This window comes from Wolffia australiana, chromosome 5, assembly GCF_029677425.1.
Source record: "Wolffia australiana isolate 7733 chromosome 5, ASM2967742v1".
NCBI lineage: Eukaryota > Viridiplantae > Streptophyta > Magnoliopsida > Alismatales > Araceae > Wolffia > Wolffia australiana.
This window is the reverse complement of record NC_135839.1, coordinates 4,488,831-4,506,131: the sequence shown is the minus strand read 5'-3', so window position 1 is coordinate 4,506,131 and position 17,301 is coordinate 4,488,831. Positions and strand designations below refer to the sequence as shown.

Sequence of the window (17,301 nt, the reverse complement as noted above, 5' to 3'; positions counted from 1 at the left end):
CGCATGTTTCGAGTATTTATCTTCATCTGTAAGATAAGCCCGGGATATTCAACGGTGTCACGGAGTGGTAATGATCATTTTATAGATTGGGCATTTGATATGATGTTCTAATGCAGAACAAAATAAGAAAGCAATCATATCTATCTGACTACAGATTCAGCTGGGAAGAAAAAAGTATCAACTTGTAGTTGGATGAAGATTTAAAAAAAATTGATGATTAGTCTTGTTTCTCAAATTGTAGATTACAATCTCATTAGATCCTATTTTGAGACCTTGGGTATTATTGAATGTAGTGTTTTTATTTCCCTGGCTTGCCACATGGCAACATCTGATTGGACCCATGAGCCACTTAATGGGACGATTGGATCCAATCCCAATCTAATATGTCATGCTTCCATCGGTAGAAATTAGGGATCATTGAATATGATTAGTTCATAATCAACCTTAAATAAATTTACATAGTCATAGTCATTATCATCCTAGTCACAGACAAATAATCATGACTGACGTGTCGTAACTGCCTAAATAGAGTATAAATAAAGAGAGTGGTGAGAGGATGATGGTGAGTCGTCGTCGTCATCCAACAACAATTAAACAAAGGAATATGACAGGGACAAACTCATCATCAATCTCGATTTCAAACTCATCCTCGACTGGCAATTTGTAATCCATCTATACTTCGGAAAGATAATGGCGGAGAGAAGTGGGTACATGAGATCAGGACACGTACAAGTCGACAGCTTTATGGTAACTAACCACATTAGGATAGATGCACTAGAATATGCTCCTAGGCACAACTGCCCGCAGCCCATGGTCGGACCATCCATTCAAGGTGTCATTTCAAGACTGGACGCGCTACATCCAAGACAGCTGACATTCATTCCTTTGATGTGTCTATTTCATTCCACGTCTCGTCTGATGTGCCCAGAGAACTTTGGGAGAGGATGATGGAAAACGGAATATGGCAGGTGAAAGGGACTGGAAGGAAATTTGGTCAGTCATTTATTACAAGTTAAGGGATATGCACTAGAATATACTCCTTTGCAGAAGACTATAGGGATGGTTGCATGGTTCATAGTGCAAATTTGCACAAGAGGGAGATTTCTGACTGCCCCAAAACCCTTGCGCAGTGAGGAAAGCAGTTGTGGGATGGAAATCCAAACCTTCATGTGTTCAAAACCAGCCCATAAATTGGAAATTTATATTAGACCAGTAACTAAAAATACTTATTTAATTATGCTCAATTTATTCTGTAATTTTTTAGATATTCTACTATCTATAGTTGGTTTTGTGAGATTGGGAGATGGGCCTAAAACTTAGATTCACGGCCAAGGGAGCATTCTTTTAAGATGCCAAGATGGAGGATAAATGAAATTGGGTTATATCCTATGTATTCCAACACTTAAATCTAACATTTTGAGTCTTGGGCAGTTGGATGAGCAAGGATGTAAGACAATGACGGTGGCAGACTTTCTCTTCATATATGATAACCAAAATAGTCTCGTAGAGAAGGTACAAAATACTAGAGGGCATCTTTACTTGCTGAAGTTACACCCAGTGGTAAATTGTATGGTTGCTAAGAGCAAATCAGATCTGGTTTGGGCATGGCACAAAAGGTGTTGCATCTAAAATCCCTATATTTGAAGAAGATTTCATCTCAGGAAATAGTGAAGAGACTTTCTCAGCTTGAAATCCCTAAAAATATCTGTAGATATTGTGTTGCTAGAAAGTAGCATAGACTTCAATTTCCACCTACCTTTAGGGCTACCAAACACTTGGAGCTCGTCTATATTTGTGGGTCAATATCACTTGATGCATTTGGAAGGAGAAGGTATTTCCTATTGTGGGTTGATGATTATTCTCGACTAATGTGGGTTTTAGTTCTGAAGGAGAAGAGTGAGGCATCATAAACCTTTTTCAAATTCAAAACTTTGGCTGAAGCAGATAGGGGGGAGAAGATCAGAAGTCTTAGAACTGATAACGGGGAGAGTTCAACTCCTCTAAATTATCTTATTTGTGTTGAGAAAGGAATCAAGCATCAGTTTTCAGCTCAATACTTCCCTCACCAAAATGGTGTCCTTGAAAGAAGAAAAAGACTATTATGGGTAAGGTTAGAAGCCTGTTGAAGGGCAAATGTCTTCTTTTGAGCTTTCAGATGAGGCAGTGAGTAGTTCTGTTTACATTTTGAATAGTGCATTTTATAGAAGTCTAGGGGAAGCATTTGTTATAAAGTTTGGATAGGAGTAAAACCAAATGTGGAGTACTTGAGAGTGTTTGGTTCGCCAGTCCATGTGAAGATGCTGGGAGAGAGGTTGGAAAACTTGGACGATAGGAGCAAGCATATGGTTTTCGTTGGTTATGTTACGAGCACTAAAGACTAGATGTTATGTTCCTAGCATTAGGAAGGTCCATGTCAGTAGAGATGTTATATTTGAAGAAGGCTGTCAATGGGATTGAAAGCTCTCCGGTGATTAGGAAAATACATTTTGGTGAACATAACATCTCTCCCAACATCTTCACATGGACTAAGAAACCAAACACTCTCAAGTGCTCCACATTTGGTTTCACTCCTGTCCAAACTTTATAAGAGTAGCTTCCCCTAGACATCTATAATTTTTGTGATATTTAAAGAATTCAACTTTATAATTTTTTCTGAACTCACCGATGTAGATGATAGTCAGTTCAACAATATGAGGTCACATGATCATCATTAAATTCATGAAGAAGGTCCAGATCATACTCCAGATTGCTGACATCATGGTCATCCAACCATTAAAGAGGACTCACCTAGAAGAGTAAGAGACCTTGCAGAGGTATAAGATGATTCTGAACATATCTACCAGAGTTATTTTTGGGTCAGGAGGAGCCTGACTCTTACGTTGAAGCTATAAAGATTGAAGAATGGAGGCATGCCATGGAAGAGCATATTAAATCAGTAGAGAAAAATAAAACTTGGGCATTGGCATCTCCACCATATGATTGTAAGCCCTTTGGGCTCAATAGGTGTACAAGGTGAAGAGGAACCCTCATGGAGATGTGATCAGGCGCACACACAGATTAGTGGGAAAGGGTTATGTTCAGAAGCAAGGGATTGATTATGGAAAAGCTTTTGCTCTAGTATCCAAGATGGAGACTGTTAGAGTGTTGATATCTCTGGAAGTACAACGAGGATGGCAAACTCATCAGTTGGAGTGTCAAATGTACATTTTTGAATGGAGATCTAATTTAATAATATTATGTGAAGCCAGCTTAAGGGCTACATGAAGAATGGAAGAGAGCACCTAGTGATGAAGTTGAAGAAATTGCTTAATGGCCTAAATGAGGGGCCTAGATCTTGGTACACCAAATTAAAAGAAGTGTTTGTTCCCTGTTAGATTCTCAAGGAGTTGATGATCCTTCCAACTACTCAAAAATTTATGGTGTTTTTCACTTTCTGATTCGTTAATGGTCTCATTATGACGTGTACACAGAAAAGTTATATTGAGAAGCTTAAGTCCCAAATAAATGAGTTTGAGATGAGTAATTTTGGATTACTCACTTCATTCTTGGGAATTGAGGTGTTCCAAAAACCAGAAAATCCAGTTGGTTCAAGGGGGATAGGTCGCGAGGATGCAAGATCATTATAGCATGATGAATTGGAATACAACTCAGAGCCATTTGGAAGCATGCTACAAGTTCAACAATAAGGGAGTTCATCCACCTATAGTTCCATATGTTGGGTTCGATGCCTTGGTTCGTCATGGAGGACCATCTCGAGGATGACACCACGATGACGAAGAACCATCTCGAGGATGACGCGACGGGATGTCGTCAGCCACGCCGAGCAGCTCGCGCCGACGCTCGCCACCCGGGGTTTATGTACCCCGCGTAAGAACTTTTATCTTTTTACTTATGCTCATTTTCATGTGTGTTTGTATTTTCGGATTCGTGGACTGGGCCAATGTTGTTGGGCCCCATCCTCGTCGTTTTTACTTTTTATGTTTGTATTTTGAATTTGTAAGGAGAGGCCGAACCACGTCTCACGACGGTTCGTCCTCTCCCACGTTCACTTGGCACCCATCCTCACTATATAAGGGGATGGCATGCCCAAGGAACACCTTGGAGTCATTGTTGAAAAGTTTATTCACAATTCGTCTCCCCCCTATCGTAGAGAGTAGTGTAGGGGGTTTGGCTAGCCCCACCCCACGTCGAGATCACTCCGTGGGTAGAGCCCACGTCTCTCCCGTCGAGATCACTCTGAGGGAGACGTGTTAAAGCACACCGTCGAGATCACTCTGGCGCGAGGAAAGAATTTCAAGAAGCCGCCGCCATCAAGAATCGAAAGAGGCCTTCGTCGAGATTACTCCGGGGGTCTTGGGAGATTCAAGAAGCGTCGCCGACACGCCATCAACTGGGGAAATCTGCTCCGCCGAGGGAGCACACCCCAGATCCATCAAGAACTCCTCTTTCTTGGAGGGTTCTTGGTTGTTACAGTTCAAGAAAGCCATTTCTTGGTACCTTTTCCCACCTCCACCATCCATTCCCCTTCCCATCGCGTTCTTGATCCCTCCTACCACGTTCTTGATCTATTTCCCCGCGTTCTTGATCTATTTCCCCGCGTTCTTGATCCCTTCTTCCACGTTCTTGATCCATTTCCCCGCGTTCTTGATCCCTTCTTCCACGTTCTTGATCCATTTCCCCGCGTTCTTGATCCCTTCTTCCACGTTCTTGATCCATTTCCCCGCGTTCTTGGTCCCTTCTACCACGTTCTTGATCCATTTCCCCGCGTTCTTAATCCCTTCTTCCACGTTCTTGATCCATTTCCTCACGTTCTTGATCCCCTCCACCCACGTTCTTGACCATTTCTTCCCCCCCCTCCTTCCCCACGTTCTTGATTCACCCAATTCTTGACCATCTTCACCCTTGCGCCCCTTCCCCTTTCCCTTCCAACCTTTCTTGACTGTCCGCCCTCTCCTCTTTCTTGAACTTCTTACCCCACCGTCCTCACCCCTTCGCGCCCTGATCTTTCTCCTTCGCTCGCCCGCGTCATCCACCCCGCCACATTCCCCTGCGCGCGCGCCACTGCACCTTTCTGGCTGCGCCCGACAAGCGCCGTGCGCCCACCCGCGCGCGCGCCCCGCGGCGCCTGCCTGCGTGCGCGACAAAGGTCGGCCGACCCAGCATCACCGAGTGCCTTCGCCACCAGGCTGGGAAACCTGCTGACCAGAACGTGTCGTCGCTAATCGATCGTACGACCCGAGCCGTCCACATCTCGCCTTCAACTCGACGGGATTACACGAACGCCTTGGACTAGCGATACCCAAAGGTCAGTCTCGTCTCCCCTCCATATTGCCAGCATTATTATCTTCTTCAGTCTCGTCTTCTGGTATCACGTCCTTTGCCATTATTGTCGTCATAAATCTCGGATAGGATAGCCACCGTCGTCGAGTGTAGGAATTCTTGAGGTTGAAGGATTCTCGCTTGATTTTTAGACGCCGAACATTCGTGGGCCGTAAAACGCCCCTCACTAATTAGTCGTCTAGTAGGTCTAGCGGGTCATTGGGAGTCTGATCCTAGGATCATTCCCCTCGTTGTCCGGCGTGACTTACACCTCTCATCCAACGATACCTACAACTGCTCATTCGTTCTTTCACTTCATCAGCTTGCATCTCACGCATCCATTCATTCCCTGTGATGTAATACGAGCCGCTCGATCCCGGCCGACATCGTATTACATCAGTTCGTCCATGGAAAACATGTTTCCATGGATAGCGTGTTGATCGATTCACAATCAATCTTTAAAATAAAACATTGAATGTACCTTTTGGGGAAGTTGTTCTACCCTTGACTTTGCCGCTCTTGGATTGTTTTGAAGCTGTTCATGCATTCGGCCTCTAAAAGTATCCACACGATCACTCGGCGCTTGGATCTCCATGTCTTCTTCTTCAATTATTCTTGAAAATCTAGAATATCTCTTCACCATGAAGCCACTCTCCCTTGAATAAATGGAGAAGAGAATGGAGAAAGGGAGGGGCTCTCAAATCAGGGTCGGATAGTTGCTTAAAATGAGACCTCTTTCCCTCTTTATATTTCACTTAAGGTTTTTCTCAAAAACCTTAAAAATTAAATTATATCCACCAATGTCATTATGACCTTGCACATGTGACCCTCTAGGTCCATGTATCACTCTAGTAAATAACTTTAGTGGCCCAATAACATTTAATAACCAACATTATTAATTAATTATATCAACATATAGATTAATTAAATAAGGATCAATTTAACCCAATCAATAGGTTAAGTTTTGAGCCTGTGGGGTGCCAAGCTACACCTCGTACTCTAGAAGATATCGAGTAGTCTCGAACTCTCGCATAGAGCCTATTCCATCATTCGTAACCATATATATATAATCCATCATCCTCGCAAGACTCTCGAACAACTTAGGGTATGGTTTGTCATCAAACCCTAATCCATCATTCGATTTGTACTGATGTGTAATGGGGATAATTGGAAAAAACTTCTCCAATATCCTCACTACCCTTGCTAGGGATTTTTATGCATCTTCTTCCTTGAGTCAATCTCCTCTTATACTGAGGGCAGATGATCACGTCTTGACTACTCAATCATCTTTATAATCTTCTTACTGCATCCAATTTATAACTTATTTGAATCCCATGATTAAAGGCTCGTAAGTAGAAGTCAAATGTAGTCGTCCATTCACGAGATGTCCTTGATGTCTCAAGTCAGTGGATCACTCATACAAGCATGACTTGAATCAACTTGATTGATGTTTAGGTATGGTACCATTCAAGGATTCATACGGATCAATTCAATGAACTCTTTCTCCAGAGAGCACTCACTATATGTCCTTAGTGTCGCCACACTAATAGCCACAAGATCAGTTGTATTTATTATATAAGTAGGATTAGCTAGTGTTATTCTATTCGGATAATTCAATAATCGTCTCGACTATCCATCAAATAGGAATATTTAAAATACATGTTTAAAGATTAGTGATCACTGTGTCATGATCTCATGATAATTCACTATGTCATTGCATGTATTCTTAGACTTCATTGTAAACACCACACCGGAATAATAATGAACGTAAATATTTTATTCAGTTAAGTTGAATAAACATGGTGGTGTGATTTTCTTGACGACCACATAATATCCATCAAGAGGAAGAGAGAGTAAGTGAGAAACAGAGGAGAGAGAGAGAGAACAAGCGAATGAGTTACAGAGAGGGGGAGGAAGAGAGAGCAAGTGGGAGAGAGGGGAGAGAGAGAACAAGTGAATGAGTGATAGAGAGGGGGAGGAAGAGAGAGCAAGTGGGAGAGAGGGGAGAGAGAGAGAGAACAAATGAATGAGTGATAGAGAGGGGAGAAAGAGAGAGCAAGTGGGAGAGAGGGGAGAGAGAGAACGAGGGTGAGAGAGATCGGGGAGGAGAGAATAAGTCAGTGGGAAAGAGAGAGAGAGGGGTAGAAGAAAGCGAGTGAGAGAGGAGCTGGAGAGAGAGAGAAAGAGCACATGAGAGAGAGAAGTATAGAACCAGAGACATATAGATGTAAAGAACATGAAATGCCAATATAAGATGGAAATAAATAGGAGGATTGAATGCATATGTGATCCTTGATCACAAAGTTATTAAGGCTGAAACACACATAGAGACAGAGAGAGACGGGGATCAGAGGATGGACAAGGCAACATGCGAAGACACCCCCTAGGGAGACATATTATGGTGAGAAAAGGCTACTTGAAAAAACTTGATTACAAGGTTACTTAAAGCGTCAAAATACCAAAACATGGATGTTGTCCTTAAAAAATAGTTTTAATAGCTTTAATGACAGTTCTCCTAAAGAAATAATAGTTTTAATAGAAAAACAGAGGCTAATAGACAACAAGGGAGATAGAAAGATGCAAAGAGGCAGAGCAAGGCAGAGTGAGAGAGAGAAAGAAAGAAATAAACAACCAGAGAGAATGAGGGATTGAAAGAAGTAGAAAGCAAGTTGATAAGCCAAAAAAAGGGGTAAAAATTATGCAGTTTTAGCTAGCCCTTGTCGTTGTCAATTTTAGCTCATGCAATAAAATTTATAAAACCTCACTTAAGATGCACATGATGAGTGAAGGTATCGTCCAAGGGAGGCTAGTAAGGAGTTCAATTCGATGATTTTCTATAATTAGGACTAACTTAATCTTCAATGAGGAGCGATTTGACCTAATTGGAAAGATAATTGAGAGAGGAAGGTAGAAGAGATGAGAAGAGTAGAAGAATTTAGGGAACTCTAAGCTGAATTAATTGATCCAAATGAGAGGATCAAGGAATTCACTTTAGAGGGACTTAAGAAGAAGGTTTTTTTACTTGGTTTGTTTGTTTTGTAGATTCAATAATTCAGAACTGACTACAATACTATGTAATAGAGATAAAAGAAACTAAAGTTTTAATACCCTAGAATTCAAAGTTAATTTTTTTTAGTTTTTCTTTGGAATGCAGTTGAATGCCTAGTTAAATCCCTCAATTTCTCCTCTCAATCCTAATCAGGGCTTGTACATGCCGCTCAAGCCAAGCGATTTAGAATTTCAGATCAGAATCAAGAAGAACAAACAAGAAATTGAACTAATTTCATTCAAAATGCACCAAAATTCAATTACAATGAAGGGAAATGTACCAAACAGGTTGATCCAGGCTGGGGCTCCTCTCTGTCTTGCAGCTGTGATAGAGAACCATCAAGAATGACCCCTTCCTCTCAAAATTCGGCTTTTATACGTAGGTAAAATGGAATAAATTACCATTTTACCCCTAATTAGTAATTAATTTATATCTATCAATGTAGGCTTGATCTCGATGATCCAACTATACAAACAGAAAGAGGGGGTCAAAACGAGCAAATCCATAAAAAAATCATCTCAATCGGACTTCTGGATCAAAAGTTATGAATAAATGAATTTAAACCAATATTAGCCATTGGATTTAAACTCATTTATTTATTTTTTTTTTTCGCGTGCTTAGGTGTCTTTCGCTGATTGGCCGACGGCTCTTCAACTCCTCCAAGCGGGCCCATCCTTGTCGCGCCACGTACTCCCCTGGCGAAAATAAAAACAAAAAGAAATGTCAAACGACGCGTTTGGAATCCATTTCGATACGCACGTACACGTGCGTTTCTTCATCTCTCTGTCCACTTATGATTCGCCACGTCACTGCCCATACACGCGCATTGTATGTGCTGTGCGGGCGGTGACTTTACCTCCCAGCGCTGGCTCTCATTACACGCCGTCGGATTATCATCCGACGGCGATGGTGAGGCCACGTCGATCGGACGGAGGTTTCCTTGCAATTTTGTAAGAAGACCCCTCTTAAATTCTGGCATCACTTTATGACACCGCCCACAGGTAATTGCGTATATACCCTTTGCGCACTCTCTCTCCTCTGGTTATTTTCCTAAAATATTAAAATAATCAATAAATCATTTGCAATAAAACCCCAAAATATTTTAAATCACATCTTTACGCCTGCAATCACGACCGAGAGCTGTTTTGAGGGTCTCATTGCAACAAAAATTTGCAAAAAGGCCCTTCAAAGTTCGAAAATGATGTCAATACTGTTTTTTCTCTTATAAATATATCTTTTTTTCTTAGAACAAATGCATTTCCTCTTCAAATAAATCTCAGAAATATCCTAAAAATTTGTAAAAAATTCTAGAGAATTCACTGATTCATCCCCATACTGATAAATCTTGAAATTAAATATTAAACTTGCCATTTTCATTCAAAAATAGTTATTTCAAGCTCAAATAAATCCTTTTAAATTCATAGAATTAACAGAAAATTAGGGAAAAATCAGAAATCACTTGAAAACAGTATTTTCATGTAAATGGATGATAACAACCCACTTTTAAGCTCTTTAAATGCATGAAATTGTACTAATAGCATGAAATAAATACCAAGTTTAGGTTGTTATCAGAAGTGAAGGGAGAGGAGCTAGTGCAATAGTGGAAGAGCTAGGAAGGTGATATAAAGACTAAGAACAAGAGACGAGCGGTTGAATGAGAGTATATTGAAGGAGATCAGGAGAAGAGATAGAAATGGAGAAAGAGAAAGTATATAATTAGGGTTAGACGGTTAGGACTTAGGGCCCATCAGACTGAAACAAACAAGATCCACTGGTTATGCTAATTTCAGTCCAAGGGCCAAACCAGATTGGGGCTCTAAAATATTTATTATAAATTATGTTTCAAAAATTAAATAGTAAACTAGTCCATCATCTCCCCACTCACGCTCTTGCTTGGCCATCCCCTGCTCCCACTCCCCGCCCTCTCTTGGCTACTCCCACTTGGCCGACATTGTGCAAGGGGCATATTCACAATTACTTTTGGTCGGCGTTCAGCAGCAATTCCACGCTTTCTAAATGACTTTTGTTCAAAAAAAAGAATTCAAAATGCGCCCGCCAATGAGAGCATGACACATCATGGCGTGTTAAAAAATAAATAAATAAATAAATGAATTTAAATCCGATGGCTTAAATTGGTTTAAATTCATTTATCAATAACTTTTGATCCTGAAGTTTGATTGAGATGATTTTTTTATAGATTTGCTCGTCTTGATCCCGGCTTTCTATCTGTATGGATCATTCAGATCATCATCAAAAAATAAATAGTAAACTAGTCCATCATCTCCCCACTCCCCGCCCCCACTTGGCCGCTCCGCACCCCCCCCTTTGCCGCTCCTGGTCCGTGCTCCCCCTTTTGTGGTACCTCGTATTTTGATGTCTGAATCATTGGAGTCATTAGATTTTTCCTTTATATCCTTTTCTCACTCAATCTCTCTCTTACTCAGTAATCTAGGATTTTCTTAAATCTAGATTCATATGTATCCTTCTTGTTGTCCATCTCTATATCTTCACATTTCTTCCTAATGAATCACAATTCTAGTATCTGGACTAAATCCACTCTCATGGGTTTCATTTTACTTAGGAGGAATGTCAATATTTTTTGGTATTTAATTTTACTCACAGTTCCAAGACAACAACCCTTAGCTAGGATGCAACAAAAGGACAAAGGATTGAACCATTGAATCTGATAAGTGAAAGACATCACTCTAGCTCACAAACAAGAGGAGGTGAGAGGAAGATGGGAGAGAGAGAGAGAGGAGAAGAAGAAGAAGAAGAAGAAGATGATGATGATGATGATGATGCGACAGGTAGAATATCATCATCATTATCCAAACAAATTAATCCTATAGTGTTGGTTCCTATTTATAGTGTTGGTTCATATTCATATTTATTAGAAAGTTTCTTTAATAGCCATTTGACTGTTATAACTAAATATAATGGTTACATTAAGATAAAATCATAGCCATTAAAATGTTTCATATTTAGATTTAATGCTTGCCATCTATCTTTGACCCTAGCTATCTTTTATGCTCATAATGAACATAGGGTTATGTGTTCAATTTTTATTGGCTACTCTTTATTAAAAGTACTATTAGTCCCCTTGGTACTAATTTGGCAACTGACCAGGCACCAAGTTGCTGATTCACGTAACAGGAAGAGCTTCTTTCATGCAAAAGCTATGGACAAAGATGAGTGTTTTCCAGGTAGGAAGAGGAGAAAAAGATCCAGGAAGCCAATACAAAGGCTTGGATTAAAAGAAAAAGACAAGGGAAGGGTCAGCAGTAGCCATGGAGGAAGGAGATGCAGTCCTCCCTCTAGCTCTGTGTTCTCTAATACTCCACCTCCACATTCTTCCTTTCTCTCTCAATTTTTTTTCATATTTTCATTAATCCAAATCAATGGATACAAAAACTATCTGTCGATCTGTTGATAAAAGTCTGAATTGATCTTTATTGATCAATTCAATTTTTAATAAACTTAAGAGGCATAGTCATGTTCAATCCATTAAACTCGAGAGACCATGATCAAACTCTAGATTTATCCTTTCCCTATCTATAGATTCAGTAAATTTTGATTATCTGAAGATGTGAATGTGATTTCCGTATATAAACATGAGATATTGTGATCAGACTCTGAATTCATCTTTGTTCCATTCATAATGCGAATCTTAGTGAACTGAATGAATATACTTGAGTTCAATCAATAAGTTGAAAGATCATGGTCAATTTCTGGACTGATCTTTGGTCAGCTGAATATATAACCTAAGGAAATTTGAACCCACTTATTGAGAGTTAACTTTTTCCTTCACTTTGAATTGATCTTTGTTCTGGAGACACTCAACTCGAGAAATTTTGATAAACTGTAATGATAAAGTTGAGTTGATAAAACTCGAGAGATCATGATCAACTAAAGAAACTAATTCAATAAATTTTGAATCCATTGACAGGAGAAACTGTAATATTTTTTCAGTAGATCTCCCTGTTGTTTCCTTTTCTAAGAGTCGATGGTTCATAAGATTTATAAAATATTTAGACACGCTCTCCTCACAATTTCATCCTTGTGAAGTGATGGCAATCTTGCGTGATTCTTTATAGCGCTGGTGATTTTTTTCCGAAGGCATTTGGAGAAAAGTTAAATCACTATTACTTCTCTTAATCTTATACTGGATATCTTTCTCTTGGGCAGGTGATCAAAGGGTGGGATCAAAGGATCTTGGGCGACGAAGGAGTTCCTCCAACGTGTTCTGGTATGAAAAGTTCAGTGCATTTATCCAACAGGAAATGGAATAGTATGGTGTAGAAATATGAGTTGAGGTTTAATGTGACTTGGATCAGACCGTGAATTGGCATGATATACATCAACTTTGATTGATTGATTGAGCCTTATCAATCCATATCAATCAACATCAACTGATCCATCAGATTGATCTGTTTGAATGGTAAGAAAAAATAAATAAAATGAGGCTGAAAAACAGAGATATGGCATTCTATTAGAATATCAATGATGATGGTGGTGATGGTCTCCATATCTCAATTGTCATTTGCAAGTTAAACGGATCCTTGTTTTTTTCATTTCTATTCAAACAAAAATAGAGAACTGGAAAGCTCCTAGATTGTAAATGGATCCTTGATTATTGTTATGTTGATCACATGTTTAACAAGTCATTTTTCCTTTCTATTACCATTCAAATTGGAAAGTTTTGAAATATCTCCTTTCTTTTGATCATAAATTTGGTTTTGTTATATTTTAAACTCTTTATATTGTGTGTCATCCTCACATTATTTCATCTTGATTACTTTTCTTACTTTTTCCCTCATCTATCTCCAAGTCTAATCACCTTGTGATTCATAACATTAGGCACTTACCATGTACTTTGGTCTCTACATCAAGCAGCATAGAGATGATGTTTCTATGAATGACACAGAGGATTCCCATTGCTACAACTTATCATTTTTACGAGTATCATTATTTAATGACTTTCCCCATTTTCTAGGTCTAATCATGATGTGTCTCTATGCAAAATCAGGTTGTATCAGCGTCACCTCGCCTAAGCAAAATCAGAGCCGAGCTAATGAGAGCTTGGAAGAAACAACTAATGGCGGTTTTTTATTTTTCAAGACCAATTGTATAGTTTACCTTATACAAGAAGTGCATGCCAAAATTTTTAATTTGACTTTTCTACTTTGACATTGACTAGTCAGCGGAAGCAGACTGGGTCTGGACCTAACTTTAGGAGAGTCCTAGAGCAGGATCATCCAACCCTCTTATTACTTAATTTTATAAAATATAACAAAAATAATCATCTTCCGTCCTCGGTCCAGCACAAGAACAACAAACTAGGACCATCTCTGTCATAACCCAAGTATCAGCATCACCTCGACTTTGCAGAATCATTGCAGATATAGTGCGAGCCAAGTAGTAATATATAAGGGGTGTTTTGTATTTTTCATGTTAGACTTTAAAGGTCACCTAATTTTAAGTAGACTTTATACTTTGACTTTGACTTTGTCTAGTCAACTCTATAAAATTGGACTAGATGGGGACAACCCCACCCTATATATAACATAAAATTATAAAATATAAAAATTGCCTCCTGGTCTTCTGTCCAGCCCGGCGATGACGACGAACCGGAGCCATCTCCGTCACGACTCAAGAGTCATTGCCCTAACCAGGCCATCCATTTCCCACACACAATCTTTCTATAAAGGGGGCGTTTTTTAAAAATATTTCAAGGTAGACTCTAAAGGTTACCTAATTTTTAAGTCAACTGTCATACTTTGAGTTTGACTAGTCAACTCTATAAACTTGGACTAGACGGGTGCAACCCCACCCTATATACAACATAAAATTATAAAAATATAGTAATGGTCTTCCGGTCTTCGGTCCAGCCCGGCGATGACGACGAACCGGAGCCATCTCCGTCACGACTCAAGAGTCATTGCCCTAAACAGGCCATCCATTTCCCACACACAATCTTTCTATAAAGGGGGCGTTTTTTAAAAAAATTTCAAGGTAGACTCTAAAGGTTATCTAATTTTTAAGTCAACTGTCATACTTTGACTTTGACTGGTCAACTCTATAAACTTGGACTAGATGGGAACGACCCCGCCCTATATACAACATAAATTTATAAAAATATAGTAATTGTCTCCGGGTCTTCTGTCTGGCCCGACGATGACTACGAACTGGAGTCACCTCTGTCACGACTCAAGAGTCGTTGGCCCTAAAACAGGCCATTCATTTCCCAGATACAATCTTTCTATAAAGGGGGTGTTTTATTTACTTTCATTCTTTGACTTTGACTAGTCAACTCTATAGAGTTGGACTAGACGGGGACGACCCCACCCTAAATATAACATAAATTTATAAAAATATAACTATATTAGTTGCGCCCTTAAACGGGCCATCCATTTCCTCCACAAAATCTTTCTATAAAAAGGAAACAAACCAAACTCCAAGCCTCGGTTTTCGCGACATCCCAGGAATCTTCCAAAAGAGATTCCATATTCGAATATCCCCTCTCTCTCTTTTTCTCTCTCTAGAGTTTAGAGAGAGAAAGGCAGGTATAATGGCGGGAAGGGGATATTCGAGGAAGATCCATGGCGGAGAGCGACGTTAAATCGGAGCTCGATCGCCATGGCGGATTGATCGATCTCGAGGTTGACGATGAAGTTCGGGAAGCGGCTGAGGTCGCAGATGGAGAGGACGTTGCCGGAGTGGCGAGACAAGTTCATCTGCTACAAGGAATTGAAGAAGCAGATCCGCCCCGTCGCCGACGCGCCGCCGGCCTCCTTCGCTCGCCGCCGCGCTTTGCGGGGATTCGTCCGCTTGCTGCACTCCGAAGTCGACAAGATCAACGCCTTCTTCCTCGAGCGGGAAGAGGATCTCGTCATCCGCCACAAGGTCCACCGATCTCTCCACTTCTTCCTCGAATTTAGACAGTCAGATTCGTTTTTTTTTTCGATCACATGTTTTCTTTTCGGCGCGTCGATCGATCTTTTAATCGAGTTTTTTACGCGGAAGAAGAAGTGGAATTGAGATCAATCGGATTTATATAAGAACTGATGGATGAATCAACTTCTTCCGCGAATTTAGACAGTCAGATTCGTTTTTTTTTTTCCGATCACATGTTTTCTTTCCGCACGCCGATCGATCTGTTAATCGAGTGAATTTGAGATCAATCGGAGCTTTGTAAGAACTGATGCGTGAATCAACTTCTTCCGCGAATTTAGACAGTCAGCTTCGTTTTTTCTTTCGATCACATGTTTACTTTCCGCACGCCGATCGATCTGTAAATCGAGTGAATTTGAGATCAATCGGAGTTTTGTAAGAACTGATGGACGAATCAATCGGAGTTTTTCCTGATGGGAGATCAATCAATCAATCGCGCGCAGGAACTGCTTGACAAGATCGCAGCGGGGGGGGATTCTCCACAGGCCGCCGATCTCACGCGGACCCGCCGCTCCATTGTCGACCTCCACGGCGAGATGGTTCTTCTGCTCAATTACAGCGCCATTAACTACACAGCACTGGCGAAGATCATGAAGAAGTACGACAAGCGAACAGGAGAGCGCCGGCGGCCGGTCTTCATCGAAGGAGTGCTGGCGCAGCCCTTCTTCGCCACCGAGCTCGTCTCCGGGCTGGTGAAGGACTGCGAGCTCGCCATGGAATCGGCTCTCCAGAGCACCGCCAAGACGGAACCTTCGTCGTCATCGTCATCGTCATTGTTGGCCGGAGAGAAGAAGAGCTTCCTCTTCAAGAACGCCGTCGCGGCCCTCGTCACCATGAGGGAGCTTCGGCGGGCGAGCTCTACCCGCGGGCTCTTCTCTCTCCCCCCGCTCAGCCCGGCCGATGCAGACCTGCTTCAGGCCCTGCAGCTCCCCTCGCCCATACCCATCAGATGACATGGAGTTCAAGTATCCAAGGAGCAAAGGAGTAAAGAATCCATCATGTATGCGATGCTATGATATGATTGATGCTTATCACACACGCCCGCCCTGTCCCGTCATAAGGTACCTTTTGATTTACTCTTGCTTTACGTACGTTTACTCTTGCGTTACGTCAGTCTGTCATTCTGTTCTGACCCGTTTCGTCGTCAGTCTTGTGCTGATGTCTGTTAGCCTGTTGGATGAGATGTGGGATGTCAGCTGACGTGGGGATTGTCTGATCATGGGGAGCAGGCGGTTCAGCTGTCGTTGCTTTAAAAGCAGCCATGTTGAATATTTGACTGAACTTAAAATAATATAAAGACTTCAAAATATCATTTTCTAGTAATTTTTTAAGAATAGAATATCTGGGTCAAGTCACAGTTTGAGGAGATAGAGATCAAGATTCCATTGTCAGTGGGTAGATTGAGGGTTGTCTCGACAACTGCGAATAAGTGAAGTTTGTCGTGGAAAGCACGCTGTATCTTTGAAAGACTGACGTTGAGCTCTTCAGTGGCAATAAGCCTCTGCTTGCATCCTTGGAAGACATGTTTTCTCACTTCACCATTTGCAATTACCTTGATGAGACAAGGCTGGTGGAGACTGTCAATGGAAAGTGACTGGATGTATCGTCATGAAGATTGTCATTGATCTTTGGCCCAAACTTGAGATTTTTGAGGTGCCCTGAGTGAGGAATTGTAGAAGAGAAAGGAGAGTTTTAGAGTATGAGTTCAAGCCCTGATATTGTACCGGTGGAAGGATAGGTAGTTGATGTGAAAACCAAGGGGTGGAGGAAGAATAAGAAGGAAGACGCTTCAGAGGGTAGTGGCTGCTAAGTTTGGTTTTATTTCATGCAGAACTGCATTTCTCCAGAATCGAAAGTGGATACTTCCACAGCAATATATGTCCTAGAGGAGGGGGGGTGTATGGGGTGCAAGGCCCAATAGCAAAGCAGCAATATATGTCCTAGAGTCATACCCATGGAACAGCAATGATTTCCACCACAAA

At 41.0% G+C, this 17,301-nt stretch overlaps 1 protein-coding gene across 2 annotated transcripts; it reads left to right on the top strand.

Moving 5' to 3' along the window:
* The first annotated feature begins 14,853 nt into the window (after positions 1–14,853).
* Positions 14,854–16,626, top strand: SPX3 (SPX domain protein 3). 2 transcript variants are annotated; one of them, XR_013581470.1, is made up of 3 exons: positions 14,854–15,271; positions 15,763–16,380; positions 16,468–16,626. XR_013581470.1 is itself a non-coding variant. In XM_078575147.1 (2 exons), exons 1-2 carry the CDS (start codon positions 15,035–15,037, stop codon positions 16,270–16,272), a joined length of 747 nt encoding a protein of 248 aa, XP_078431273.1. In that variant the 5' UTR covers positions 14,854–15,034; the 3' UTR covers positions 16,273–16,427. The 2 variants fall into 2 exon arrangements, 1 of the variants encoding a protein (XP_078431273.1); XM_078575147.1 differs by lacking the exon at positions 16,468–16,626 and having other exon boundaries at positions 15,763–16,427.
* Positions 16,627–17,301: the final 675 nt, after the last annotated feature.

Coding starts and splice junctions, on each gene's coding strand:
- SPX3 (XM_078575147.1), top strand. CDS start 15,035: ATGAAGTTCGGGAAGCGGCTGAGGTCGCAGATGGAGAGGACGTTGCCG. Junction 15,272..15,762: donor ATCTCGTCATCCGCCACAAG/GTCCACCGATCT, acceptor AATCGCGCGCAG/GAACTGCTTGACAAGATCGC.